The sequence below is a fragment of the Mirounga leonina genome, unplaced genomic scaffold (genome assembly GCF_011800145.1).
Source record: "Mirounga leonina isolate KUSES-001 unplaced genomic scaffold, KU_Mleo_1.0 Mir_173, whole genome shotgun sequence".
Lineage (NCBI taxonomy): Eukaryota > Metazoa > Chordata > Mammalia > Carnivora > Phocidae > Mirounga > Mirounga leonina.
The window spans coordinates 3,534,075-3,561,254 of NW_023270447.1; the positions used below are offsets into that span (position 1 = coordinate 3,534,075).

Below are 27,180 nucleotides of genomic sequence, written 5' to 3' on the forward strand. Positions count from 1 at the left end.
CTCTATGCGAAGCCTTAAGACCGGCATAGTTAAACCGAGTTTAGGCAAGGAGGGTTTGCGTTAGCCTGCAATTTTCCAAGCACGACACCTGGGCTCTTCCGTCTCTTAACATCCTCATTCTCTCGTTGCTTTGAAAAATTCTTTCGTTAGATGCGAGGGGGAAGGAAATTCCTGGGCCATCTTTTAGGACTTCTTTACTCAGCTGAAGTCTTTTGCAGAAGTCCTGCACGCCGGGAGGCCGACGTTTTTCAACTAAGGCTCCCAAGGGCAAATGCAGGGCTCCCCGGTACGCTCGATGGCGCTTTCCCCTCTGCGTTCCCCGGAGCTTCCTTCCGAGGGGTCTCCCGCGCTGGACCGCCAGGTGGCGCCCTTCTCGAAGGGAATCCACCTCAGTCACAGATGGCGGGAGAGTTGCCGGGCAACCGAAACTGGGCGTTCCAAACAATTGGGACCCGGGATCCTTCGCGTGCGTCGTGTGCGGCTGCGCGGGCTTCCCATCCCTCACACCGGCGGCTCACTCCGCATTTTACCATGCCTTTCACCCGAGACCCCTTCCAGCACCCTACGTTGGATAACGATGATACCTTCCTGGGAAAACTCCGGGCTTCCAAGGTACTGTGCTTTCTGGCGTAGATTCCCACCAAGGTCGAGGGCACTCTTCTTTCTGTTGGCGTGATGGGCAGAGATGGTAACTTAAAGCGCTCTGGTGAGGACACTGACTCAGGTACCGGAGAAGTTTGTTTTCTGGCTGCCTCCTTGGCTCCATATTCAGATCCGCTAACGTTTCAGAGATGCTTTTGAGGAGAGGGAAGTTGAGCTCTAGCCCAGAGGAACAAGGGGCTCTCGCTGCGCAAAGCGATGCTTGGTATAATGTGGATTAATCAGGCCCAGGTCCCACCAAGCCACCCTTTGCCCTGTTTGGAAACCTGTTCTCTGAAAAGATATGAGATATGGAATGGGAGAGAATGGTCTGGAAGCCACCTGATCATGCTTTATACATCTGCCCTCACACCACCTCTGTCTTTTGGTTAATGCTGGAATGTGTTTTTGTATGTGTGTCAGCGATTTGAGGAATTTAGATGATCTTTTTTTTCTGGCAGAAGTATTTGGGATGCTTGAAATGGTGCAAAATAAGGTGAATTCAATAGTAATTGTGGCTTGATAAAAGAATCAAAGAGCTTCCTTTTGTTTATTCAACATTTATCATTTACTATATGCCGGGCACTCTGCCCAACACTGAGGATGTAGAGAGGAGTTAGATATGGCTCCTGCTTTAGAGAAACTCTAGTAGAAAAGCTGACAACAGTAGCAGCAAAAATGCTCGCACAATAGCATATGTGTTGTGACAGAGTTATACATCGTGTGTCAGGAGAACCGGGAGCTTAAAGGAAAGCTTCCCAGAGCAGGTGAGTTTTCACATCCGAATATGAGTTAGCTGGGCCAGGTGAGGGAGGAGGTGGAATGTGAGTTAGAAAGAAGGAAACAGGAGCCAGACATTCAAGGCACGGCGGCAGCAGGTGCACATACATGGAAAGGAGAGAAAGAGTGGCCTGTTTGGGGCCAAAGAGTCCAGAATGGCTGGAGCATCAATGTGAGATGGAGGAGGGGAGAGGGCAGAAGCTGGAGTCACCTTGTTGGGCTGGGTGTGCTGTGTAAACCATGCTAGTGAGCTAGGATTCTATCCTGGAGATGCTGGGGGATCATGTCAGGATTTTAAGCACTAGAGTGACACAATCAATGGGTGTCTTAGAAAGCACAATGGCAGTAGATTGGAGAGAACGGGAGTGGGGACAAGAGGAATCAGCAAGGAAGCAGGAGCCTCAGAGGGCAGCAATCTCCAGGAGAAATAATGGATCTAAAGCAGGGGATGGCAATGAGGGGTAGATGTGAAAAAGTTGCCAAGGGCAGGACTGATGAAACTGATATGGGCCCAAGAGAAGGGACAAGTCTAGGATAGCTCCTAGGTTTCCGAGGGCTTGATTGATACCATTTACTGAATGGAGGCATCCAGGGGGAAGCAGGTTTGGGAGAAAGATGTTCAGATCAGTTATGTAGATGTTGCTTTTGTGGTGCCTGTGGGACATTTAAGTGGAGATGAGTAGCAGGCAACATGGTTGAGAGTTCTAGGTTGAAGATGTATATCTGGAAGCCGCAGTATCCATGTGGTGGTCGAAGCCATAGGAAGGAATAAGCTCATCCAGTGAATGAGAATACGAAAAACGGAAACGAAACCCCTGGAGAATGCACTGTCTAAGGGGCAGAGGGAGAAAGTAGAGCTGACAAGGGAGCTGAGCAGTAACAGCTAGAGGCAGGAGGAAAACCAGGAGGAGTTGGACCCACAGAGCATGGAGAGAACATTTGAGAGAATCAGAATCATGGTGCCAGAAAATGCAGAGATCAAATAAGATCGGGTCTGGAAAAGATCCACCTAACCTAGCTTAAATAAAGATCATTGGTCACCAGCAAGAGAAGTTTCAGTGCTTGCTTGAGAAAGAGGCCAGACTGTAGTGGCTAAAGAGGGGACGGAAAGGGGGGAGAAATGAAGATAGTAAATGCTGACTCTTGAAGTCTAGTTCTGCAGGGAAGGTGATAGAGTGGTAGTGCGACAGTCATAAAGGAATGAGAGAGAAGCTGGGTATAGGGGATGGATGCCAGGATGGTGTCCGTCTCTGAAACACAGGGAAAGGCTAGGTTCAGGGAAGAAAGGTTATTCTTTTTATTAGTGCTTTTGAAGTGTAGTTGACATGCAGTGTTCTATTCATTTCAGGCGTACAGCATAGCGATTTGACAATCCTATACTCTGTTCACCACAGTAAGTGTAGTCAACAGCTGTCTTCCCGATGCTGCATTTTTCATGCCTGTGACTAATTTATTTTATAATTGGAAGTTTGCCTCTCTTAATTTCTTCACCTATTTCACCCATCTCTCCACCCACCTTCCTTCTGGCAACCATTAGTTTGTCTTCTGCATTTATGGGTCTGTTTCTGCTTTTGTTTGTTTCATTTTGTTTTTCAAGTTTCCACATATAAGTGAAATAATATGGTATTGGTCTCTCTTTGTCTGACTTATTTCACTTAGCAAATACCCTCTAGCTCCATCCATGTGGTCGAAAATGGCAAGATTTTTCTTTTTTATGGCTGAGTAATATTCCATTGTGGATAGATAGATAAATGAACGGGTAAAGAATGAAGCAATACATAGGTATATATAGATATCACATTTTCTTCATCCATTCATCTATCAATGGGCGCTTTTGTTGCTTCCATATCTTGGCTATTGTAAATAATCCTGCAGTAAATATAATGCATATATCTTTTTGAATTAGTGTTTTCATTTTCTTTGGGTAAATACCTAGTAGTGGAATTACTGGATCATATGGCATTTCTATTTTTCATTTTTTTCAGGAGCCTCTATACTGTTTTCCCCAATGGCTGCACCAATTTACACGCTCCCTTTTCTCCACGTCCTCCCAGTACTTGTTATTTCTTGTCTTTTTGATACTAGCCATTCTGACGGGTGTGAGGTGATACCTCATTGTTGTTTTGGTTTGCATTTCCCTGATGATCAGTGATGTTGAGCATCTTTTCATGTGTCTGTTGGCCATTTCTATGTCCTCTTTGGAAAAATGTCTATGCATTTTTTAATCAGATTGGTTTTTTTGGTGTTGTGTTTTATAAGTTCTTTATATATTTTGGATATTAATTCCTTATCAGATATATCATTTGAAAGTATCTTCTCCCATTCAGTAGGTTATATTTTCATTTTGTTGATGGCTTCCTTTGTGCAAAAACTTTTTATTTTGGTGTATTCTCAATAGTTTATTTCTGCTTTTGTTTCCCTTCCCTGAGGAGATATATCCATAAATATGCTGATAAGGCTAATGTCTAAGAAATTATTGCCTATGTTTTCTTTTAGGAACTTTATGGTTTCAGTTCTCACATTTAGGTCTTTAACCCATTTTCATTTTGTATTTGTGTATGGTGTAAGAAAGTGACCCAATTTCATTGTTTTACATGAAGCTGCCCAGTTTTCCCAGCACCATTTATCAAAGAAACTGTCTTTTCCCCATTGTATATTCTTGTGTCCTTTTTCATAGATAAATTGACCATATAAGCATGGGTTTATTTCTGGGCTCTTTATCCTGTTCCACTGATCTATGTGTCTAATTTTGTGCCAGTACTATATTGGGTTTTTTTTTTTCCAGTTTATGTATTTGTTTTAGCAATCTCTACACCCAACGTAGGGCTCGAACTCATGACCCCAAAATCAAGAGTTGCATGCTCTCCCAACCAAGCCAGCCAGATGCCCCAAGTACTATATTGTTTTGATTACTATAGTTTTGTACTATATCTTGGAATCTGGGATTGTGGTACCTCCAGCTTTTTTCTTTCTCAAGGTTGCTTTGATATTCAAAGTCTTTTGTGGTTCCATATATTTTAGGATTATTTTTTCTAGTCCTGTGAAAAATGCTGTTGGTATTTTGTTGGGGATTGCACTGAATCTGTAGATTGCTTTGGGTAGTATGGACATTTTAACAATATTAATTCTTTCAATCCATGAGCATGATATATCTTTCCATTTGTGCTGTCTTCAGTTTCTTTCATCAGTGTCTTATAATTTTCAGAGAATAGGTCTTTCACTGCCTTGGTTAAATTTATTCCTAGATATTTTATTATTTTTGGTGCAATTGTAAATGCAATTGTTTTCAACTTGTCTATCTGCTACTTTGTTATTGATATATAGAAACACAACAGATTTCTTTATATTAATTTTGTATTCTGCAACTTTAGGGAATTCATTTATTAGTTCTAATAGTTTTTTGGTAGTCTATAGGATTTTCTATATATAGTATCATGTCATGTGCAAATAGTGAGAGTTTTACTTCTTCCTTACCAATTTGTATGCCTTTATTCCTTTTTCTTGTCTGATTGCTGTAGCTAAGACTTCCAGTACTATGTTGAATAAAAGTGGTGAGCATAGACATCCTTGTTTTGTTCCTGAACTTAGAAGAAAATCTTTCAGTTTTTCACCATTGAAATTGATGTTAGCTGTGGGTTCTCATGTTTACCTTTATTGTCTTGAGATACGTTCCTCTAAACCACTTGTTGAGATTTTTTTTATAATAAACAGATGTTGTACTTTGTCAAATGCTTTTTCTGCATCTATTGAGATGATCATATGGTTTTTATCATTCCTCTTGTTAATGTGATGTATCACATTGATTTGTGAATACTGACCCACCCTTGCATTGCCGGAATAAATCCCACTTGATCATAGTGAATGATCCTTCAATGTATTATTTAATTTGATGTACTAATATTTTGTTGAAGATTTTTACATCTGTTGTTCATCAGGGATATTGGCTTGTAGTTTTCTTTCATTCATAGTGTCTGTCTGATTTTGGTATCAGGGTAATGCTGGCCTTGTAAAATTAATTTGGAAGTTTTCCTTCCTCTTCTATTTTTTGGAATAGTTTGAAAAGAATAGGTATTAACTCTTCTTTAAATGTTTGGTAGAATTCACTTGTGAAGCTATCTGGTCCTGCACTTTTGTTAGTTGGAAGTTTTTTTTATTACCATTTCAATTTTGTTACTAGTAATTGGTCTGTTCAAATTTTCTATTTCTTCTTGATTTAGTTTTGGAAGATTCTATGTTTCCAGGAATTTATCCATTTTTCTAGATTATCCAATTTGTTGGAATATAATTTTTCATAGTATTTTGTTATAATTCTTTGTGTTTCTGTGATGTTGGTTATTATTTCTCCTCCTTCATTTCTGATTTTATTTAAGTCTTTGCTCTCTCTCTCTTTTTCCTGATGGGTCTGGCTAAAGGTTTATCAATTTTTTGTTTTCCAAGAACCAGCTCTTGGTTTCATTTGGTTTCCTTGATCTGTATGTGTGTTTTAGTCTCTCATTTATTTCTGCTCAGATCTTTATTATTTCCTTCCTTCTACTAATTTTGTTGGTTCTTTGGTAGGCTTTGTTTGTTCTTTTTTTCTAGTTTCTTTAAGTATAAGATTAGATTGAGATTTTTCTTGTTTCTTGAGGTAGGCCTGTATCGCTATAAAATTCCCTCTTACAACTCTGACTTTTTTTTTTTTTTTAAAGATTTTACTTATTTGTCAGAAAGAGAGAGAGAGACAGAGCACAAGAAGGGGGAGCAACAGGCAGAGGGAGAAGCAGGCTTCCTGCCCAATGCAGGAGTCGATCCCAGGACCCTGGGATCATGACCTGAATCAAAGGCAGACGCTTAACTGACTGAGCCACCCAGGTGTCCCACAACTCTCAAAGACTTTGGACAGACAATTGTGTTTTCATTTTCATTTTCTCTATTTTTTTTATTTCCTCTGATTTCTTAGTTGACCCATTGGTTGCTTAGTAGCATGTTGTTTAGCCTCGTGTGTTTGTGTTTTCCAGGGTTTTTTCCCCCTAATTGATTTCTAGTTTCATACCATTGTGGTTGGAAGAGTTGCTTGATGTGATTTCAGTCTTCTTAAATTTATTGAGACTTGTTTTGTGGCCTGACATGTGATCTGTCCTGGAGAATGCTCCATGTGCTCTTGAAAAGAATGTGTAATCTAGTGCTTTGGATGGAATGTTGTGTGTGTGTGTGTGTGTGTGTGTGTATGTTGGGTCCATCTGACCTAATGCATCGTTCAAAGCCATCATTTCCTTGTTAGTTTTGTCTTGATGGTTTTGTTTTGTTTTGTTTTTTAAGATTTTTTTTTAAATGCGTTTCCTTTTTTTTTTTTTTTTGAAGATTTTATTTATTTATTTGAGAGAGAGAATGAGAGAGAGAGAGAGAGAGCATGAGAGGGGGGAGGGTCAGAAGGAGAAGCAGACTCCCTGCTGAGCAGGGAGCCCGATGCGGGGCTCCATCCTGGGACTCCAGGATCATGACCTGAGCTGAAGGCAGTCGCTTAACCAACTGAGCCACCCAGGCGCCCCGTTTTTTAAGATTTTATTTATTTATGTGACACAGAGAGATATAGTGAAAGAGGGAACACAAACAGGGGGAGTGGGAGAGGGAGAAGCAGGTTTCCCGCAGAGCAGGGAGCCTGATGGGGGCTCAATCCCAGCACCCTGGGATCATGACCTGAGCCGAAGTCAGACGCTTAATGACCGAGCCACCCAGGTACCCTGGATGGTTTATCCATTGATGTAAGTGGGTGTTAAAGTCCCCTAGTATTGGTGTATTACTGTCAGTTTCTTCCTTTATGTCTATTAATATTAGCTTTGCCTCGGTGATAGACATTGGGGAGGGTATGTGCCATGGTGAGTGCTGTGAATTGTGTAAGACTGTTGAATCACAGACCTGTACCTCAGAAACAAATAATACATTATATGTTAAAAAAACAAAGGAAGAAGAAGAAGATAGGAGGGGAAGAATGAAGGGGGGGAAACCAGAGGGGGAGACGAACCATGCGAGACTATGGACTCTGAGAAACAAACTGAGGGTTCTAGAGGGGAGGGGGTGGGGGGATGGGTTAGCCTGGTGATGGGTATTAAGGAGGGCACGTTCTGCATGGAGCACTGGGTGTTATACACAAACAGTCATGGAACACTACATCAAAAACTAATGATGTAATGTATGGTGATTAACATAATAATAAAAAATATTTGCTTTATGTATTTAGGTCCTCCTACTTTGGGTACATAGATATTCACAATTATGATATCCTCTTGTTGGATTGACGCCTCTATCACTATGTAGAGCCCTTATTTGACTCTTGCTACAGTCTTTGTTTTAAAGTTTGTCTAATATAAGCGTTGCTACCTGGTTTTTTTTTTGTTGTTTTTTTTTTTGCTTCCATTTGAATGGAATATCTTTTTCCATTCACAAGGGTTATCCTTGAGTGAAAGGTACATCCCTTTCTTTGAGATGGAAGGACATTGGATGTGAGGATGGTATTCATGGTTGACAGTCCTGACTTTCTCAATGAAAGACAGTCTCATCCTTCTGCTGAATGAGGACATGATGAGGCTTATGTAGACTTTAAGGAATGTGAGGAGAGCTGCCTATGCTTGCATCATATATTTGTAGTTTTCTTGTTTCATTTGTCATCTTTTTTGGTGATAGCCCACTGTTTGGTACGTACTATTTAATTAATGTCTAACTGACCTGAGTTACACAGCACTTCCATGTATAGTGGGGAGGGGGGTTCCAACACTGGATAGGTTGAATTCGATTTCTACTAGGTTGAAGCTGTACTCACTGGAATTCAGTCATTATTCAAACAGTATTTCATTTTTGAACACCATGTGTTAAGTCGTGGTGCTAGGTACTGGAATACAGTGAACAATATGGCATTTTACATTAAATGACAAAATCAGTTAGGTCCTTTTCACGTTCATGCTGATGGGGTTCTATTTAGAAGACTGTCTAAGTGTACTAAGTGTCTACGTGACTGTCCAGTGTACTTTTTCTTTGACACTTCTGCAGTCACAATGACCCTTCCCTGCTTACTGCAATCTTTTTCTCTTCCTGCTTAGACACTGCACTCTCCTGATTCTTCTCTTGACTACCTTAGTGTCCTTTCTCTTTCCTCCCCCCTCCCCGTTATAATGTGCAATCATGAGCCCTTTTGGCCACACTCCTTTTTGTAGATGTCAGCCACTACTTCAAGTGGATGACCTCCAGACCTCTATTACTTATTCTGAGCTATCCTCCAAGTTGCACACTTCTCATTTTCCAACTGTTGACTGCATTTAGACAATTTACCTTTTCTTCAAATTCAGTACGTCTAAACCTGAACTCATCATCTTTCTTTCTTCTCTGCATTCTTCACCCCATCCCACTCCACCCCTTTTCCTGTATTCCTGGCCTACTTCTGTCAGTTCTAAGATTGAAAACTTAGGAGCATCAAAAGCCTGGGAGTCTTGCTTCATATGGTTCTTCCCTTTGAAGATATCCCTCTGAGGTTCAGTTAAAATAGAACTGAATAAGGAGATGGATGTCGCTAAAGCTTTCACATCAGCAAGGCCTCCTGTAACCAGGTCCTGCGTGTGGTTTCTCTTTTGCAGAAACTGCCATATAAGAACCCAGCTCACCTTGCTCAGCAACAGCAACCCTGGAGTCGGCTCAGCTCAACTCCCACAATCACCTCCATGAGGCGGGATGTTTCTTTTTTTGATCCTGAGGTACCTAGCATTGAAATGCTATTTCTCTTTAATCTGCTTAAAACTCATATCTTTTTTGAAAGGTAGTCTGTCCTTCATGGCATCAGCATCTTTATTTTGTCCCCAGCCCAAGGTCCTACCAAATCTAAAACCTAACACCAATTTATCTGGGCTCTGGGGAGTCAGAAGGCTTGTTTTGCTCCAGTTGACTATATGGAGCAAATCATTTTCTCACCAGACTTTTCACTCTTCTGATTATAACCATAAATGAGGTAAGGCCCATTAAGCCCAGTGAAGAACAATATGATTTCTGTATCTCCTGTGAGAGCTCACCCCTCATTATACTGACAAGAGTTAAAATGTCTTTGGTATTTAAGGAGTACAGGCCCAAAAGGGGTTTATTCCCCTTTTGGGGAAAAAGTAGAGCCCAAGAGAACATGACTAGAGTTTGGGTAAAGGTAGCAAGTTAACCCTGGGGGGACTGACTTCCTCCGTAGATACCAAAGGATGACCTGGATTTCTGCTTAGCAGCCTTGTACAACCACCACACAGGGACATTCAAGAACAAAAGTGAGATACTCTTACACCAGGAGACCACCCAGGATACCCATGGGTAAGTGGTGGAGGCAGAGCCTCTCCACCCTAAAGACAATGCCATCCAGTCATGTAAGGTAAAGTGTCACCTGGGAAATAACAAAGATAATCAACAGGAACTCATTTGTATACACATTTCTGTGCTTTTTACATCTGTATCTATAATGCAATTTCTGTATTTTTATTAACTAAAACAAACAGAGATCCTCCAGCATTATGATCTGTATAAACAAAATCTTCAGTTAATTCCCAGAGGGTAGAAAGGGCCTTTGGCTGCATTATTTCTGAGGCTGCATGCAACTATCTTGCCCTCCTCTCCTTTCTTCTTCTGATTGATTTCACTCTCCCTGTTCTTCCCCATACCATCTTCTAGAATCATCAAGACCCAATTCCCTGGAGAACTTTTACCCCCTCCTCCGCCACCTTCCATCACTTCCCGAGCTAACATCAGACACTGGATCAACCCTAAGAAGGAGTCTGTCCACAGCATCCAGGGATCCATAGGTAAGGGTTAGAAGACTGGATGGGCAGATGGGTGGTACAAGAGTTTTTTAAAATTGACCTAGGAATCAGGGAGTTGAGGTGATTGGTCATTAGGGAACTTCAGGGATAACTGAAGGTCTTGGAATAACAGTGACTAAGTGGGCACATTATCAGAATACCAGAGGACATACTGCCTAAAGCTAGGAAATGAATTCACTCATTTTTCAGAGCTTTTAACTCAGCTTAGGTCTAGCAGACAAAAGGTCTAGCAACGGGCAGAAACCTGGGAGTGGAAGACCTATAGCTATCTCCCATCAGTCCTCTCTATAGGCCAGTTTCCTCAGCAATACAAGAACCTCCACAATACCCAGAAATGTATGGATGATTACAGGTTCCCAGAAAAGGCAAAGGATTTGAAATTCACAGCCTACCCCGTTCTCTTTTCTCCACAGTGTCCCCTCACACTGCAGCCACCAATGGAGGCTACTCCCGAAAGAATGATGGTGGCTTCTTCTCTACCTAATGTTGACAGGTCCCTGGACTAAATTAATCATAATGGAACATCCTGCTGCCCACCTCCATTAAATAGAATTGTGCTGGATGAAGCCTCAAGTGTGTTACCCATGGACTTAAGAGTTGGCACTTGACTGCTCTTAAAATGTGGGAGGGAAGTTTTCCAACTTCTAGAAACTAGTCCTGCTGGACATATTTGCAATTTGGAAAGTCATCTTGCTGAAAAGCTAAGGATTTAGAACAAAACAGCACATGGGGCACCTTTGTGGCTCAGTTGGTTAACCATCTGACTCTTGGTCTCAGCTCAGGTCTTAGGTCTCGGGTCGACTTTAGGCCCCACATTGGGCTGGGTGTGGAGCCTACTTAAAAAAGCAAAACAAAAAACAGTACTGTGTTTGGCAGGGGACAGGTATTCATATTTTGTAAACTGGACTCATTCCAAACATAGAAATATCCATTCAACATTTCTTGCAAACTTGTATGTCAGCCACTGAGCTAAGTGTTGGGGAAACAAGAGTGGACATAGCTCATTCTCTTAATGAGCTTACCACACCATAATTCTGGTAACTCTATGTAGCGTTAACGTTTATGCTGAGGTCACACTTAACATATTTCAGACCTTCCGGTTTTAGTCATCTGCTGGGCTCTACTTTTCCCTAAGGGTTCCATCTTCCTGGACCTGGCTCCTTGCTACTGTTCATTCTCTTATTTTGCTATCTTCTTGCCTGGGAGTCCATTCCTTTTTGTCAGTTTGTGCTGTGAAATACAGCTCTTGATTCTTATAAATGTGGTTCAACAACCTGGTGCTTGGGCTTGAAGGTACCTAAAAACATGCATTAATGTGGTTTCTAAAATTATAAGTCACTCAGGGGAACCTGCTGTTAGATTGGGCAAGAAATTGCAGATCTTTCATAATATTGCAGGGTAAATTCCCATTTCTAAGTTTGGACAGCATATGCATTGTTGAATAATTCAGAGATGAAAGAGCTTCTTCCTGTTACTCAGGTACAGGGTCCTTAAATTCCATCAAACTATCGCAGTCCCTCTTCCACAGAGATACTCCAACCTATTCAGATAATATCTGCTGCCAAGTGGCAATATCAAATTTCAGTTCTCATTATTTAGAATGGCTGAAAGTGACAGAGAGGGGTGACTCTCTGGCTAATCATCTCATGCAGGTTGATACTAAATATTAAAAAATTTATTACCGTGACCCATATACATCGATGCTTTTAAAAATAGACTCATAGACTGCCCTAATAATTCTAATTCAGTAAACCTGGGGGGGGTCCCTGGAATCTTAACTCTTACAAGCTCTGCAAGTTCTCTTATGGAGAAATATATATATATATAACGCATATATATATATATATATATACACACACGTATAACCTTTAGCAGCAGACGCTGTACGGGGGGGCACCAGTGTTAGTACCACACAAAGGGCCATCACACGTCGGGCCTAAACGAAAAAAGGGAAGAGACGAAGGAAAAACACTGCAGCAGCAAACAAGGCTTCCGTGCCCTTCCTGCTCCCGCGGTTCGGGCGACGGCTCCTTCACCCCCGCTTTCGCCCCCCAACGCCGGGGCCCGCCGCCAACTGCTAACGCTTAGCCGCGCCCCGGGGCCGGGCTCAGATCAGAATCGCCTCGATAATCATTGGCCCGGGACAAGCCCGGCCTCGTCTATCTGATCAATTCATCACTTCTGAGCGCCGGGCCCCGTAAGACCGGCTCCGGGACCGCGGCGTTACCGCCGCCCAAGGGGCCTCGCTGCACAGCGCCCCGATGAAGGGGCTTCGCAGGAGGATAACTTTTCATCTCGGGTCGGCCCGGCGGGGCTAGGGTCACAACCCGATCAAATAAGATCAAGGTGTAGGCGGGGGGAGGGGCTCAGGGACGGGCACACGCACTCGCCTTGCACGCCCCATGCGCACACTCCCACATTCGCGCGTCCACTCACTCAGCCCACACGCGCTTCCACGCAGCATCGCACCACAACACAGACCACCCTCGCCCCAGGCCGCTCTCCCTCTGGGAAGAAAGCGGATGTCCGCACCCTCTTTTAAATTCCTCCGCCCCCTCCTCTGCCTCGGAGGGTTCTGGGAAGAACCACTGAGCACAGGCTCTCGGCCGGCATGCGCTTTGCTGCCCCCGCGTGGCTCGGAGGCGAACCCAGGTGCCGGAGAAAAGCTGAACAAATTTGCGCCATACTAAATCGTGCGTGTCTTAATGATCTTTGTGCAGGGACATATTTATATCCGTATCTGTAGTTTTCCTTTGATCTTTGACCCGAGTTTTTGTCCCAACTTCTGAATATAAGATGATTCAGTCTTAGGAGATTTATAGGTGACTGCTTTCCCATGGAGAAGGCAAATCCTGGTCATTAACCAGTATCAGCTTCCCCAGGAGCTCCTTCCCCCAGGGGAGACGGAAACCATCATTTTACCAAAGGGAAAGGTGAGAATAGATTATTTAAAACCAATGTCTTGGTAGTCAGGATAACTGTGAAATGAATAGAGGTAGGAAGGCATATCCCTGTCATTTACAAGAGCCCCCTGGCTACCGAGAACTTGATGCTATGGCAGTCATATTGCTGAACCTTCACTTTCAACTTTCAAACTCCCCAATGAGTAGTGAAAAAAAAGTAGTGATTATATAATGAGAATTAGCTCCTTTCACATCAGGGAACACAATTTTAATGTCTGTTTCTTCCTTCTCCTTCTTCAATGAAAAAGGTGTATGTGTGGGTAAATCAGAAGAACTTGGTGAATTTATAATTTGTAACTGCCAGTTCCACCACACACTTGAAATAAACAAATAAGGGGAAACTATCCATTTATGTGCCGGAATCCCATTGGCTGAAGGATTTTCTAGGTGCATGGCTGGTTAACCTGATAACCTCATTTCAATGAAGAAGTTTATGGCTGGTAATGGCAGACAATATTTGTATTTTAATAGCAGTGGTAGATAAAATGTATTGAGTGTTATCTGCCTTACTTAACATACCTCAAAACTTATTGGTATATACATGCTTATATATATAAGCTGATACATGTTATCAGCTCCCTCAAAGGAGAAAACTACACCTTCATAAATTCTGAACTATCATATATTTGGTGACCATCACAAGGGGTCAACAAGAATAATGATATTCACCAATGTAAACTAAAAAGGTATACTTGGGTAGAACCAAGGGAAGTACTGAACAAAGTTCAATGAATTGATCATGTGACAAATAAGTGGACAAAAATGGTAGGGAAAGAAATTTTATTTTCAAGGATTTGTGCAGACAATGGTGAATAAAAAACTGTATTAAACTATAAAAGGCTGACTTCATTCCACCCTGGCATTCAGGGTTTATGGTGATGCCAGTTTGAATCTGAGGCAATACTGCTATCCCCCTTCCTCCACCCCTAAAAAACTCCCTCAGAGGAACAACTTCCTACCATTTTCAGTTGAAAAACATATGACACATCAACCAAAGTAATGAGTTAAACAGCCTTCTGCTTATCTGCTTACATAAAGGCAAGAAATGAAATAAGCTGTGTATTTGTTTCTTGCTGTAAATTACCTTCATTCTGTGCACTTTTTGGTACATTCTCGTAGGAAAACATCTCAAAATATAACAATTTAGGTCAAGATGACTCACCCGGGAGGCTGTAAAAATGGGTTTGAACAACTAGAACTGTGAAGTGAAGCAGCTCTCACCAAGCTTAGAGACATTAGCCCTACTGGAAAACAAGTCATTAAAGCTACAAAGTAACAAGTGCAAAACATGCTGAACCTTTATTTCCAGGGAATAACGTTCCTGCTGGTCAACAGGTCCCAAACACACCTACAAGGTGTAACTCTTCCTTTCTGTTCCAATAGATGTCCTTTCCCTTGTGTGAAAGATCCTCAGAAGTGACAATCGAAAACATATAAATCATCGAAATTTACCCTGCAGGCCAATTCTTGAAGAGACAAAAAAGCCACAACTCTGAGATGATTAGACATGTAGTGTTTACTTGAGGACTTTTTACACCTTTAGAGAAACCCTCAAAGCACTAAACTGTCTATATCAGAACCTAAACTTCCTAGCAGCTTTTCTTTGGGGAAAAGACAAAAAGACAATTTCCTGCCACACAGGGGTCAACCACAACTAACTTGTCCACCGCCAAGTTTTACTGTAACGGACAATTCAATTTGTTCCTATGTTGATGCCTGCTCTTTACAATAATTTTAGGCCAACACTCTCTCTTTTTAAATGGAGAATTCTTCCCTCCAAATGTTGAGTCATCTAAAATGATTTGTGTAAGAATTACCATATCCATAGAAAAGCCCAGTAACCTCCATTGCAAACATGTTTTCCTTTACTTTAGAAAACACCCTCATTTTATTCGTGGATTCTGTGAACTTTCCAAACATGCCCATGAATATCAGCAACTTCTCTCACTCATTTGAATTTATCATGTTCTTATAATACAAAGAACTTCCAAGAGATAGCTAGAGTACTGCAATATGCGGAAAACTAAGAGTTGCCCAAGAAAAACAAGTGATCAATTAAAAATTGCCATAAAAATCCAGACTCAAACACAGAATAAGGTTGTGTCTTGGATAACATGACAAAACGTCCATCTAACATAACAATAAATTCTTATACTAGTTGACTTTACTAGTGTATGAATTATATACTAGATTTCTTTTACCCTAACTGCAAATATATTAAAAATTATTTCTTCAATACTTTCTCTTTCCCCTAGTGGTGGCATTTAAGGCCGAGTAACACTATTTAGCACTCAGTAATTTAGAGTATATACAAAGGCTTTAGGAAAATTGCAACAATGGATTCATTTTCCATATACCATTTGATGGGATGAAGTCTCCTTTGGGGGATACTGGTGAACAGAACATTTTTCCTTACCTAAGTTACTGCTTCTGGTCTCATCATGGACAGTTAATTCCCAAATCTTACGTAGACCCAGGTTTTCTTGGCAAACTCTTGAGCTACCAGCACACAGCACAGCTATTTCATCTGTCCTCTGTTTGCAGTGAGGACCATGCCTCTCTCTTATGTTCCCAAATGGGTATATGAAAGAGAAATTTCCAAAGCCAAAAAATTTCCTTGGCATTGTATAACTCCTGTTCCTCCCTTCTCCACCCCACCCACTCACCCCCGCCCCCACCAACTTGCCAAATCCAAATCAAACAGTGAAAAAAAAAAAAAGTCCAAGACTTGAAAATTCTCTCTCCTTCCAAGAGGTGTGAATACAGCTTATGTTGTTCCCTAATGAGCCTCAGTTTGAAGAGATTCTGATGATGGGCTGAAGAACAGAATAGGTGACAGGTTTTTATGTAGGAGGTATGTAATCTTATCACCGTGGGGTATTAATTTATCTGGACATTATATGCTCTCTGCTGAGGACTGATTCACACACAGAGCAAAGGAAGTTGGCCTTCTGGAGTCCCCTGAAGCATAAATAATGTTTGTAACCATGAGGAATTTTCCCCATATATGGCAGGGGTAGATGCTGTGGTGTCATCTTGGGGACTCTGATGATTTTAGCTGAGCTCTCTTACGCTGGGCCCAGGCCCCGGACAGTTTCTTCACCCTCATCCTCTTGGTTGGCAGCTGATGAGACGGATGCTTTGGAATTCATTTTACAAACAGGACGTAAAAGGCCATTACAACACAGGCAATTGCCACAGCAGCATGCAGCCTGGTTCCAATCACAGCGGCTGGCAGACAAAAGTAAAAAGAGAAAAAGAAATCACACCCTGCCTTTCATTTAAGTCCTCACTTTCAAGGTGGTATTTTGAAATCTCTAGTCACAACAAAGAGACCTATCAAGGTTCTCAGGAACCCACCCGGGGATACATTTAAATACTATCCTTAAGCTCTAGGTTCTAGGTGAATATACTGTTTATATTTTGCTCTATTTTGAAAAAAGATTTAGGTAGGTAGGACTTACCCTTAATAAAAAGTAAAAAAAAGCATCTGAGTTAATGAAACTTAAAAAGAGACTCCAATATATTCTTTCCAGAAATTCAGAAAAACTTTTCATTGGGAAACTATTCCAACAGTTCTAGTCCAGTCTAAATGGCTTTAATTTAGATACTTTTACTCCATGGTGAATATTAAAATTACCTGGATGCTAAAATAAATGATTATGTAAAAGTGGAACCAAATGCAATGCCAGCCTGTCCCACCCGCTACACTTTGTAGCACCCCACTCTCCAGAGATGGCCATCTCCTCTCCCTGTCCAGAGATGATCATACCTTTGTAAAACACACCCCAAACTCCCTTCTTCTCTGAGAGCAGCCAGGTTTTGAGACGAGGTACTTTCTTGAAGTAAGCACAGGTGCAAACAAAGAGCAAACCAAACACCAGAATCCCATCCAAGGAGTACACTGTTACAGAAAGAAAAACAAACACACACACACCTTTGGTACTAATTTAGCTTGTGATCCCATTTGGAACTCCAAGGAGAACAGAGTGATATAATATCCAGGTGATAAAATCAACCAGCAATGCTAACCCTTGACAACAGGGAGCCAAAATCCTGGGACTAATAAAGTTACTTCATTGTTTCCCAAATTGCTTGTAGACAATCCCCTCATAAAGATTTCACTGCACCCTCTCCTCCCCTTTCAAGAGCTACAAGTCCTGAGAAAAGTGCATCACTTTAGTGGAATCAATCTCCCAGGAATGGCCAGTGTTGGTAAGTTTGAGAGAGGCGTAAGAATCCTTGGAGCCTGAGCTGAGGAAAGTACCCATGTTCCTATTACCAATCACTCATGTGCTAAAGGAGAGCCAGATGGTTAGCCAAGTCTCTCAGATCTGCATTTGTTGAAAAATACGTTAAGGCAAAAGTAAAGCTTAATGGAAATAGCAAGGATTAGAATTCATAAACTACAGTTTTCCTATGCTTATCTTATACCTCATGCATGATACTCTACTTACAAACCAAATTTCTGCTAGAATAACTAGATTCTTGTAAAAAAAAAAAGTATCAGGTGTCGACATAGAATTGTGGAAAAAAGCTTTGAACAATTAGTTCTATTTCTTACATGTGTAAAACAAGCTATTTCTTGTACATGAAAGCACAATGAAGCACCTAACTGCAAAAAAAAAAAAAAAAATTTTTTTTTCAGACCATAAAAGGAGGGAAGAAGTTACTCAGTGATTACTATGTTTCAGATTGCTCTCTTATTTCCTGGTTCAGATGATTTTTTCCTCCCAGAGATGTCCCTTCTGGTACTGTGCCTAGTAACCTCAGACCTGTGACTTGCCCAGGAAGCTCCAAAAGGATATTTTACATAATCAGTATCTGCCAGTTCCGGACCACTCTATCTCCCTCTCTCCAGATAGTTTTATCTCACAGCCAGGTGTCATATGAAAAAGGGCCCAGTAAATTAACACATACACTAAATTCTTATGATGAATGATGCTTTAATGTATTATTTAATGTATTATTCTTTTACTTTCATAAGTTCTTGCAGACAATGCCAAAATTCACAAAGAGGTGAAATCTGAGTCTCCACTGCTAGGCTTATGGAGAAGGTACTCTTGAGAAATGCTTTCCTGTGCCCCTCAAATCATACTAGGAGGCCTTCTCTTCTTTCGTATAAAGCTGACTCTAAAGACCATAAAAGTCCTGCTTCCTGCACTTCCCTGGAATTAAGAAATCATGTCTATAAAGTGTCCGAAGACGTCTGGAAAATTAGGTCGGATAAACAGGGTTGCAACTGCCACATCGTTTAGAAGAGGCAGTGTCTAAATCCAACCCTTGCAACACTAGCCAGGGTCTCCAGATGGGATCACTCAGGCAGGACTTTATAATCAAACAAGAGAAAGCTTACCGGCATTTTTTCAAAAACAAGGAGAACTTTAAGGGTCTACATTCGCCTCCAGGAAAGTGTTAGGCTTGACACTCTCTGTGATTTCTTGGTCCTCCCAATGAGGCTACAGTCCGAAAGTATGAGAACGTAGGGGGCTGAGAGGAGGATCCTCTCTTTCCCCTGGTCCTAAAGCAATAGTCCAACTGGGACTGGCCTGCCTAGGAGTCAAGGGCTAAAACGAACTTCTAGGAAGGGGGAAGAGAAAGCACAGGCTAGGGACTGAGGACTCGGGGTGTGGAGACGAGAGGCACTGGTATTTCTACATGGACACGGGACGGGGGAACCGCGGAAGGGTTTGGGGGACAAGAGTTATGGATACTGAGAAGCCACGGTGGGGCTGGGCTGGGAGGGGGCGGGGAGAATGGCCACGTCAGTCCCGGTCCCGCCCGCCACGTTTCCCCTCGTCCTTTACTCCCACTCTCCACTCTGGGCGTTGGCTCTCACCGTTCGTCATGGCGGCTGGGCCCGGGCCTGGCTAGGGGTTCCGGGATCAGCTGTGAGTGGTAGCGGCGAAGACTGGGGAACCCAGCTCCTTGTTGACACTTCCCGATCGGGGCCGCAGCGACGGGTAGGAGGGGTAGTACGCAGGCGCAAGAGCAGGGAGGCGAGCGCCGAATGCAATCAGGAGTGGCTAGCAGATTGCGGAGCTAGGGAACTTGTGTGGGTGGTGCTTGCTGCAAATGCACGCGTAAGAAGAGCGCCAGCCGAGAAGCTTCCTAAGTGGCCATGGTAACCGTGTCTCCTTCTCCCTCTGCCCCTCCCCCTGCTCACGCTTGCTCTCGCGCGCGCGCTCTCCCCCACCCCGCAATAAAAAATAAAATTCGGCGAGAGTTCAACTCAATCTTCCGAGGCTGAAATTGTAAGTAAGGTTACCAGTGATTTGACAAGGTCCTAAAGGAACTCAGTGGCGCTCTTGCTGCAGTGCCATCTGCTGACTGCGGCCTGCTTCGTTACAGAAAAAAAAGCTCGCAAATGCCTCCTTCTAAGAGCTGGAGTGGAGACGAGCCAAAGGAAGTCTAATGCAAGACATACTCCTTGCAAAAATAAAAATAAATGCGGGGCCGGGGGGGAGACATAGGGGACGAAACCTAAGACAAGGCCAGATATATTTATGCACATAAACAGACAAATCCCCCTGCCCAAATAAACTGCTCACAACCACTCAAAAACAACATAAAAATCTCTAATTGTCTTGGCCTTTGAACCTTTCATCAATTGTTATCCAGATCAGCATCAGCACTAATAATACCACTAGCAATCGTTAATTCCCTGCACCCATAGAGCCCAAACCAAGTCCTGAATAAATTCACGTTCACTAATTTGGATTGATCATGTAACTCATCTTCAACTAAAAAATTTCTCCTCTTTTTTGGATACTATTGAACTGTGCTAGCGTCACTGACCTGCACCTAATTGTTGTCTTTACTCAGGTTCTTCCACCTCTATATAGATGTTCCTAAGAAACTTAACACCCTCTTTTTCTCATTATTAACTCTCACTTGGCAACCTATTCTCTTCATGGTTTCAACTACTACTTCTTTGCAGAGTTCTTGAGTTGATGTCCTATCCAAGCTCCAATATTACATTTCTAATAGATGTTCTTCTGATATCTGAAATGTTTAAAGCCAAATGCAATTCCCCTCCGATTTCCCAGTTCCTAGGATTAATATTCCTTTCCCCCAGTCACTAAAGTTTAAACTTGTAAGCTATCTTTGTGTCAATTAGCTTTTTTCAAGATGTCATTCAGATTGTTCCCTTTTCAATCCTGCAGCCATCATGTTAGTGATTTTACTATGTCAGTCTTCTTTAAGCATCAATTTTATCCTCCAGTAGTGAAAACTTAACATTCGTAGAAGATTTTGACATTTCCAAAGCCAACACACCTTGTCGTATTATCCTATTTAATCCTCACAAGTGCCTTATTGCCCTATTTTGGAGATAAACTGAGGTTTAGGGTAAAACTACCCAGTGTCACACTCTAGCAATAATTCTGGTCTTCTGAACTGAGGACTAGAAAATTTTGCTCCAAATCACAACTGTTGTTTCCCGTAACAGCAACCACTGGCTGCTAAATATTGTTTAACTCCTTACCTTGCTATTCATGGCCTTCCTGCAGCACTTTCCACTGTTCTCCCAGGTAGACTTTAAGCTTCAGCTGTGAAAATAACTTCTGTATTCTTCAAATGGTGCTGTTTGCTTTCACAGTTTTTGCTCATGCCATTTACTGTTTTGGTAATAACTTTATCTCATTTTGTACTAGAAGGAAACCACTCTAATTTTTTAAAAAAGATTTATTTATTCATTTTAGAGAGGGAGAGAGCACACAAGCAGGGGGAGGGGCAGAAGGAGAGGGAGAAACTCTGAAGCAGACTCTGACTCCCCACTGAGTTCAGAGCCTGATGCAGGGCTCCATCTCACCACCCTGAGACCATGACCTGAGCTGAAATCAAGAGTTGGCCACTTAACCGACTGAGCCACCCAGGTGCCCCAAAACCATTCCAATTTTTGTCACTCTCTGAAATATAAGTGTTTTTCCCCATGGATCTCAGAATTTAAGAATGAAGTTTAAGGACAAAGTCAAGGACAGTTGAAGAGCTGAGCAGAGTGACTGATTAGTTGTCTAATTACCATTTCAAAGGACAGTGATAGACCACAATATCCTACTCCGAATAAGTAGTTATTTTATTCTCTGCTCAGAATTTGCCCATTTCCATTTCTTCTTTTTCTATGTGTCTTTCTTCTTCCTACTCCTTCTTCCCACTCTTACATTTATGACCTTTCTTTCTCTCTCTACTACATTTTTTCTTTTCCAGGTTTTATAAAGTAGTTTATCTTTTTATTGAATAAAACGAATCTCACCAGATTTTTGTTTCAAAATTTGTTATACCAAGAATTTTATATTTAAAAATTAAATTCAAGTTTTCTTTCTGTAAAATTGGGTTGTATTGGTTGCTCCTTTCTACGGTCATTGAATGATTAGATGAATTACTGTTTACAACAATACCTGGCATGAAGTAAGGGCTCCATAAAGGCTAGTTATTACTGTTTTTTTGTGTTTTTTTTTTTAAGATTTTATTTGACAGAGAGAGACACAGCGAGAGAAGGAACACAAGCGGGGGGAGTGGGAGAGGGAGAAGCAGGCTTCCCGCCGAACAGGGAGCCCAACGTGGGGCTCGATCCCAGGACCCTGGGATCATGACTGAGCCAAAGGCAGACACTTAATGACTGAGCCACCCAGGTGCCCCAGTTATTACTGTTGTTGTTGTTCATTTGTTTAAAAAATATTAACCAGTGTCTATTATGTGCTCAGCACTTTGCTAGATTCTGTAGGATTAGAGGCAAAAATGAGTTCCTGCCCTCAGAGAACAAACTGTATTGAAGAAGATAGATGAATGAACACATTTAATAGAGCACAGGCATTATGTATGTAATGACATTATCTTTGATCTTCATAACTGTTTTGCAGAATATTTTTAAAATGAGAAAGCTGAGACTCAAAGAAGGCACGTGGGTGACATCACATAGCTCGTTAGGATCCAAACCCAGGTCTGTCTGACTTCAGAGCTCCCTTCCCCCTTGTTTTGACACTGCTTCAAACTGGGATCCTTTCCACTGATACTAATCTTTGATGGTTTTGTTCCAAGCATTAGTGTTTCTGTCACGCTGGAAAGCACCATATAGCCTTACATCAGGCCAAAGCTTGGGCCACTGGCTCTTGCAGCCAAACTGCAAGGAGTAAATAGAGCCCCACTGACTGGGGACTCAGTTCAGACAGTCCGTCCTCAGTTCATTTCAGCCTCCACTGGAAGACAGGCAGTTGTTGCCAAACACCTGTCAGTCAAGAACAGTGGCCTGTTTGTTCGGGTTTTTGTGGTCACTGTGGTGAACACTAATCAGTCATGGGGACCATGACTATGGCATTCTGGTTTAACCAAAGAGTAAGTTCAGTCCCAAAGGCGCAGCTTGCAACAATAGCTTCATTTGAATTACAACATATTTGAAAAGGGATGTCAAACAGGCATTAATTTATGCTACAAATATTTATTCCGGGACTTCTGAGCCTAAGGAATGTACTATCCTTTGGAAGCTCAAAGATGAATGAGAAACAGACTCTGTTTTTAATAAGACTTAGCAGACAAGATAAGCCGTGTGTATAAATCACCAGAAAACACAGTAGAAAGTGAGAAGTGTCGAAGGAAAATGAAAATTAAGTGCTGTGGGAGAGTAAAGGAGAAAGTGCTTTCAGCTGGAGAGCCCAGGGAAGGCTTAGTGGAGGTGCAGACATTTTAGCTGGGCTGGAAAGGTGCATGTAGCATTTCAATAAGAAAGGTATTTTAGTGGGAAACGAGTAGAGTGATCAAAGGCATGGAGATGGAAAAGCACAGGATAAGTTTGGGGCACAGCACACTCTTGCCTTTCTCCTTCACTGGCTAACTCCAGTCATCCCTCAGGTCTCAGCTCAAACCTCATCTGCTCACAGAAGGCATCGCTGACCTTCTTGGGTTGCCTTCCGCCATCATGCTCTGATAGGATCATACAATATCTATTCAGTTCATGTCCCTCTGCTGCACTGTAAGGTTCATGAGCCTGGGACTGTGTATTTTCAATGTTTGTCATTTTATCCCCAGTCCCATACCAGTGCTGCACATTTTACAGGTGCTTGTGAAATATTTTGTTGTGTGCATAATTGAATGTGGTCTGTGGAACTAGAATGGGGAGTTCATGAAGGAGAACAGCAGAAGATGCTGCTGAAAGATAGGTTCTGGAATAAAAACAGCTAACACAGAATGTTGACTACATGCCAGGTACAGTTCAAAGCACCTTCCGGGTGTTTACACATCCGAGCCTCCTAATAACCTTAGAAGGTTAGTAACTTATCTCCATCTCACAGATAAGGAAGGGATGTATTGAGAGGTCAAGTAAGTTGTCTCAAAAGTAGCATAGCTGGTAAGTAGTACTGCTAGGATTTTTTTTTTGAGAGAGAGTGTGTGTGTGTGCAGGCATAACGTAGGGGGAGGGGCAGAGGAGAGAGAATCTTTTTTTTTTTAAGATTTTATTTATTTATTTGACAGAGAGAGACACAGCGAGAGAGGGAACACAAGCAAGGGGAGTGGGAGAAGGAGAAGCAGGCTTCACGCCAAGCAGGAAGCCTGATGCGGGGCTCAATCCCAGGACCCTGGGATCATGACCCGAGCTAAAGACAGATGCTTAACGACTGAGCCACCCAGGTGCCCCGGGAGAGAGAGAATCTTAAGCAGATTCATGCTGAGTGTGGAGCCCAACTCAGGGCTACTACCCTGAGATCATGACCTGAGCAGAAAGGAAGAGTGAGATGCTCAACTGACTGAGCCGCCCAGGCACCCCAAGTACAGCTAGGATTTTAAAACCGACTCATCTGACCCCGGAGCAAGTTTAACCAAAGGGTATAGGTATTCTTTAGTAAAGAAGCAGATGGTTAAGACTGCACAAGATTATTGTGGAAATTCTGAAAGCCACTTTAAAAAAATGACACTACCTCACTCAACCCCAAACAGGGAGTGGCACTGAAGTCTGTACCCTGGGGTGGAGGGGAAGGAGTGAGGGGTGGGGTGGAGGGGGGTGCGGCAGGGTGAGGGTGGGACTGCTTAGCTTCTCCTGGATTTGGGGTCTAGTTGGTACTACCTGCCTGCCCTCTCCTATCCCATCCTAATATATGCCTCAAGCCCACCACCCAGCCTCCTGTTTTCTTCATTTCTTATAGCCCCTCCCACTGCCTTTCTGTCCAAGTTTTTCTCCCACAACTCAGCTCTACCGCTCGCTTCTATCAGCTACTGCTGTCTGCCTCTCTGCTGACTCCATTCTTTTGGGAACAAATCTCTTTTGTCATTAACCTTTTCTTTAGAAGCTCATTCCACTTTTTTGCCATAATAAAACCCTGACTTTTTCTAGCAGTTAGCTAAGTGTCTGGCACAAATTCACAGCCTTACTCATTTGATAATTATTTATTCAAAGTCCACCTTCCTTGAGCCTACTGTCCTTTAAGGCTATTTTCCTCTCTTTGCTTTTCTACCCTTCACTGTCCAACTATACACTCATTCCTTAACCTCTTATAATCTGGCTTCCGTCTTCACTATTGCCCTGAAACTATTTTGTCCAGATTATTCTACCACCTCCTAATTGTCAAATCCTAGGCCTCATCTTCAATCTCTTAAACTCTTAATCTCTGTGGCACAGAGCACTCCTGACCACTTGCTTCTTTTTGAAATTTTTTCTCTTTTGGCTTTCGAAATATGTTCTTTTCCTCTTCATCTTTCTTCTTTATCTTTTCCTACAGTTAAAAATGATTAAAGAGATTTAGGAAAAGGCCTTGGATTTGAACACTTCATGGAAGGCAGAACGCTTTTATAGGATAAAGAATAAAGAACAAGAAAGAGAAAAATGAAAATATCTGATTGGCTGGCTGATAGTCAACCTTGTTTGGAGTGAGAAGGCCCAGAATTGGCTTGGCATTTGGGGATTGGCTAAGGAATATGCTGCATTTCTGGTCAAACAGAACAATCAAGTTTCCATTTGCTGACGTGGCACCTGGGGCAGGAATAGCTCCACCGTGGGTCTAGAAATCTATTTCAACACTACCTCTTGGACCATTCCTTCTTTTCTGTTTCGTGAGGTACCATTTCTAAGGATCTCCCCTTTGCCCCCCTTCTCTCTTGCCTTTATTGCTGAGCAGTCTTTAAACTCTCACCTTTGTGTTGATGTCTCCCACACCATTTTCTTTGGTCCCAATTTCTCTGTGGTTTTTCGGCCCTGCGTGTCATTCTGCCTATAGGACATCTCTAGACGCTTAGACTGAGCTCATTTTCTCCCCCCACCCCAATAGATTTCCCATTTTACTTTCCAATTTATATTAATAACGTTCCATCCATCTGGATGTAAACCTCTCTCTCCGTAGCTATCAGATTCATTCAGACACAAAGTCCTGTAAATTCTACCTCCTAAATTCCTTCTTTTTAATTCAGGTTCTAATCATCTCTCATCCTAGGTCTCCCTGCTCAAGTGATCTTTTTTTTTTTTAAAGATAGGGTCGTGTGTCTCTTCTGCTTAAAGACCTCCCAGGAACTCTGCACTGTGAAGTTCAGTCTCTGAAGAGAACATTCCAGGCCTTTCACACTCTAACTCCAGCTTCATTCCAGCCTCATTTCCCGCATCCCCACCTAACAAACTGGGCTCTGGTAATCCACCTGAAACATTTCCTAGAAGCACACAATGACTTTTCACTCTCTCTGCTTTATTTCTGCTCTGCTCATAACTGCATTTTTTTTAACCTTTTATATTTTGAATCTCAGGTTCAGAAGGTTAAATTATTGACACTCTGCAGTTCATGACATACTATTGTAATTGGCCCTTCCAAAGTCCTTCACCTGTTATTTATCCGTGCATTGCCCCACAACCTTTCAATGTATTTAATGTATATATTTTTTTAAATGTATATGTTTTCTTATTTGTTCCTGTAAAATATCTACTTTTTGTGTGTCTCTATATTTAATTTACATTATAGATCTCATTGTGTTTCTTTGTAAATTTAGCACTATGTTTCTAAGCTCTGTCCATGTGGTTAGTCTATTACTTCTGATTGCTTCATAGTACTTCTTGGTACAGCACATTTTATCTATCCTTTGATAATGGACACTGTGAATGTTTTATACCTGAACCCCTGGACAAGGCCAGAGTTTTATCACTACCTAACACAGCGATTCTCAACCCTATCAGACTCAACAATCTTCCTTAAATAACAAAAGTATTATAATGTCTCCTTTATTATTCTGAAATGACATTCACAGATCATATAACATACTTTGGTAGGCAGCCTCTCAGAGAACCCCCAATGATGTCTGCCTCCTGTTAAACTCATCCTTGTGTAATCCCCTCTCCTTGAGAATAGGCTGCACTTAGTTGAATTCTCTTAAATAGAATAGGACAGAAGTGATGGGATGCCACTTACAAGGTTAGGTTACAAAAAAAACACTGTGGTTTCTGTCTTGGGTGTTCCTGATTCTCTCCCTCATCTGTGCTGAGAGAAGCCAGCTGCCATGTTGTAAGCTGCCATATGGAAAGGACCATATGGCAAAAAACTGAGGGAGGCCTCTGGCAATAGCCAGTGAAGAACTGAGGCCTTTAGTCTAACAACCTGAAGGAACTGAATCCTGTGGACAACCATGTAAGTGATTTTGGAAGTGGATCTTTCCCCATCAATACCTCAGATGAGACTGTAGTCCCAGGCAAACACCCTACCAGCACCATAAGGGACCTTGAGCCAGCTAAACTGCACTCAGCTAACCTGCACCCAAATTCCTGACCCACAGAAACTGTGTGATAAATGTTTGTTTTAAGCCACTAAGTTTGGGGATAATTTGTTACAGACAACAAATAACAAATATACCTAACTATCCAATGATTTAAAAATAATATATAATGCCCTATTGTAATAGAAAGATAAAATACAGACAGTGAATTATAATATGTTTCAAGATATAAATGCTCAGGCATGACTACACTAGAGGGTATAATGATTTTAGATGCTTGCCCCTACATGTAGAATCACCATGAA

At 41.9% G+C, this 27,180-nt stretch overlaps 2 protein-coding genes and 1 non-coding gene across 3 annotated transcripts; 1 reads left to right on the forward strand and 2 right to left on the reverse strand.

The window, feature by feature from the left end:
- The first annotated feature begins 6 nt into the window (after positions 1-6).
- On the forward strand, positions 7-10,797 carry CUNH1orf194 (chromosome unknown C1orf194 homolog). The gene is made up of 5 exons (XM_035020129.1): positions 7-612; positions 9,024-9,140; positions 9,617-9,732; positions 10,087-10,217; positions 10,649-10,797. Exons 1-5 carry the CDS (start codon positions 151-153, stop codon positions 10,717-10,719), a joined length of 897 nt encoding a protein of 298 aa, XP_034876020.1. The 5' UTR covers positions 7-150; the 3' UTR covers positions 10,720-10,797.
- A 1,545-nt stretch (positions 10,798-12,342) lies between these two features.
- LOC118020503 lies at positions 12,343-12,751 on the reverse strand. The gene has a single exon (XR_004681933.1).
- A 1,212-nt stretch (positions 12,752-13,963) lies between these two features.
- Positions 13,964-19,248, reverse strand: TMEM167B (transmembrane protein 167B). The gene is made up of 3 exons (XM_035017863.1): positions 19,038-19,248; positions 16,971-17,102; positions 13,964-16,429 (listed from the first exon to the last, which is right to left on the reverse strand). The coding sequence occupies exons 1-3, from the start codon at positions 19,045-19,047 to the stop codon at positions 16,347-16,349; spliced, it is 225 nt and encodes a 74-aa protein (XP_034873754.1). The 5' UTR covers positions 19,048-19,248; the 3' UTR covers positions 13,964-16,346.
- Positions 19,249-27,180: the final 7,932 nt, after the last annotated feature.

Bases quoted from the DNA above. Each gene is read 5' to 3' on its own strand.
- CUNH1orf194 (XM_035020129.1), top strand. From the start codon at position 151: ATGCGAGGGGGAAGGAAATTCCTGGGCCATCTTTTAGGACTTCTTTAC. The intron at 9,733-10,086 runs GTAAGTGGTGGA...ACCATCTTCTAG, and splicing joins ACCACCCAGGATACCCATGG to AATCATCAAGACCCAATTCC. The intron at 10,218-10,648 runs GTAAGGGTTAGA...TTTTCTCCACAG, and splicing joins CAGCATCCAGGGATCCATAG to TGTCCCCTCACACTGCAGCC.
- TMEM167B (XM_035017863.1), bottom strand. The intron at 16,430-16,970 runs GTATGATCATCT...TTTGTCTGCCAG, and splicing joins TTGGGGTGTGTTTTACAAAG to CCGCTGTGATTGGAACCAGG.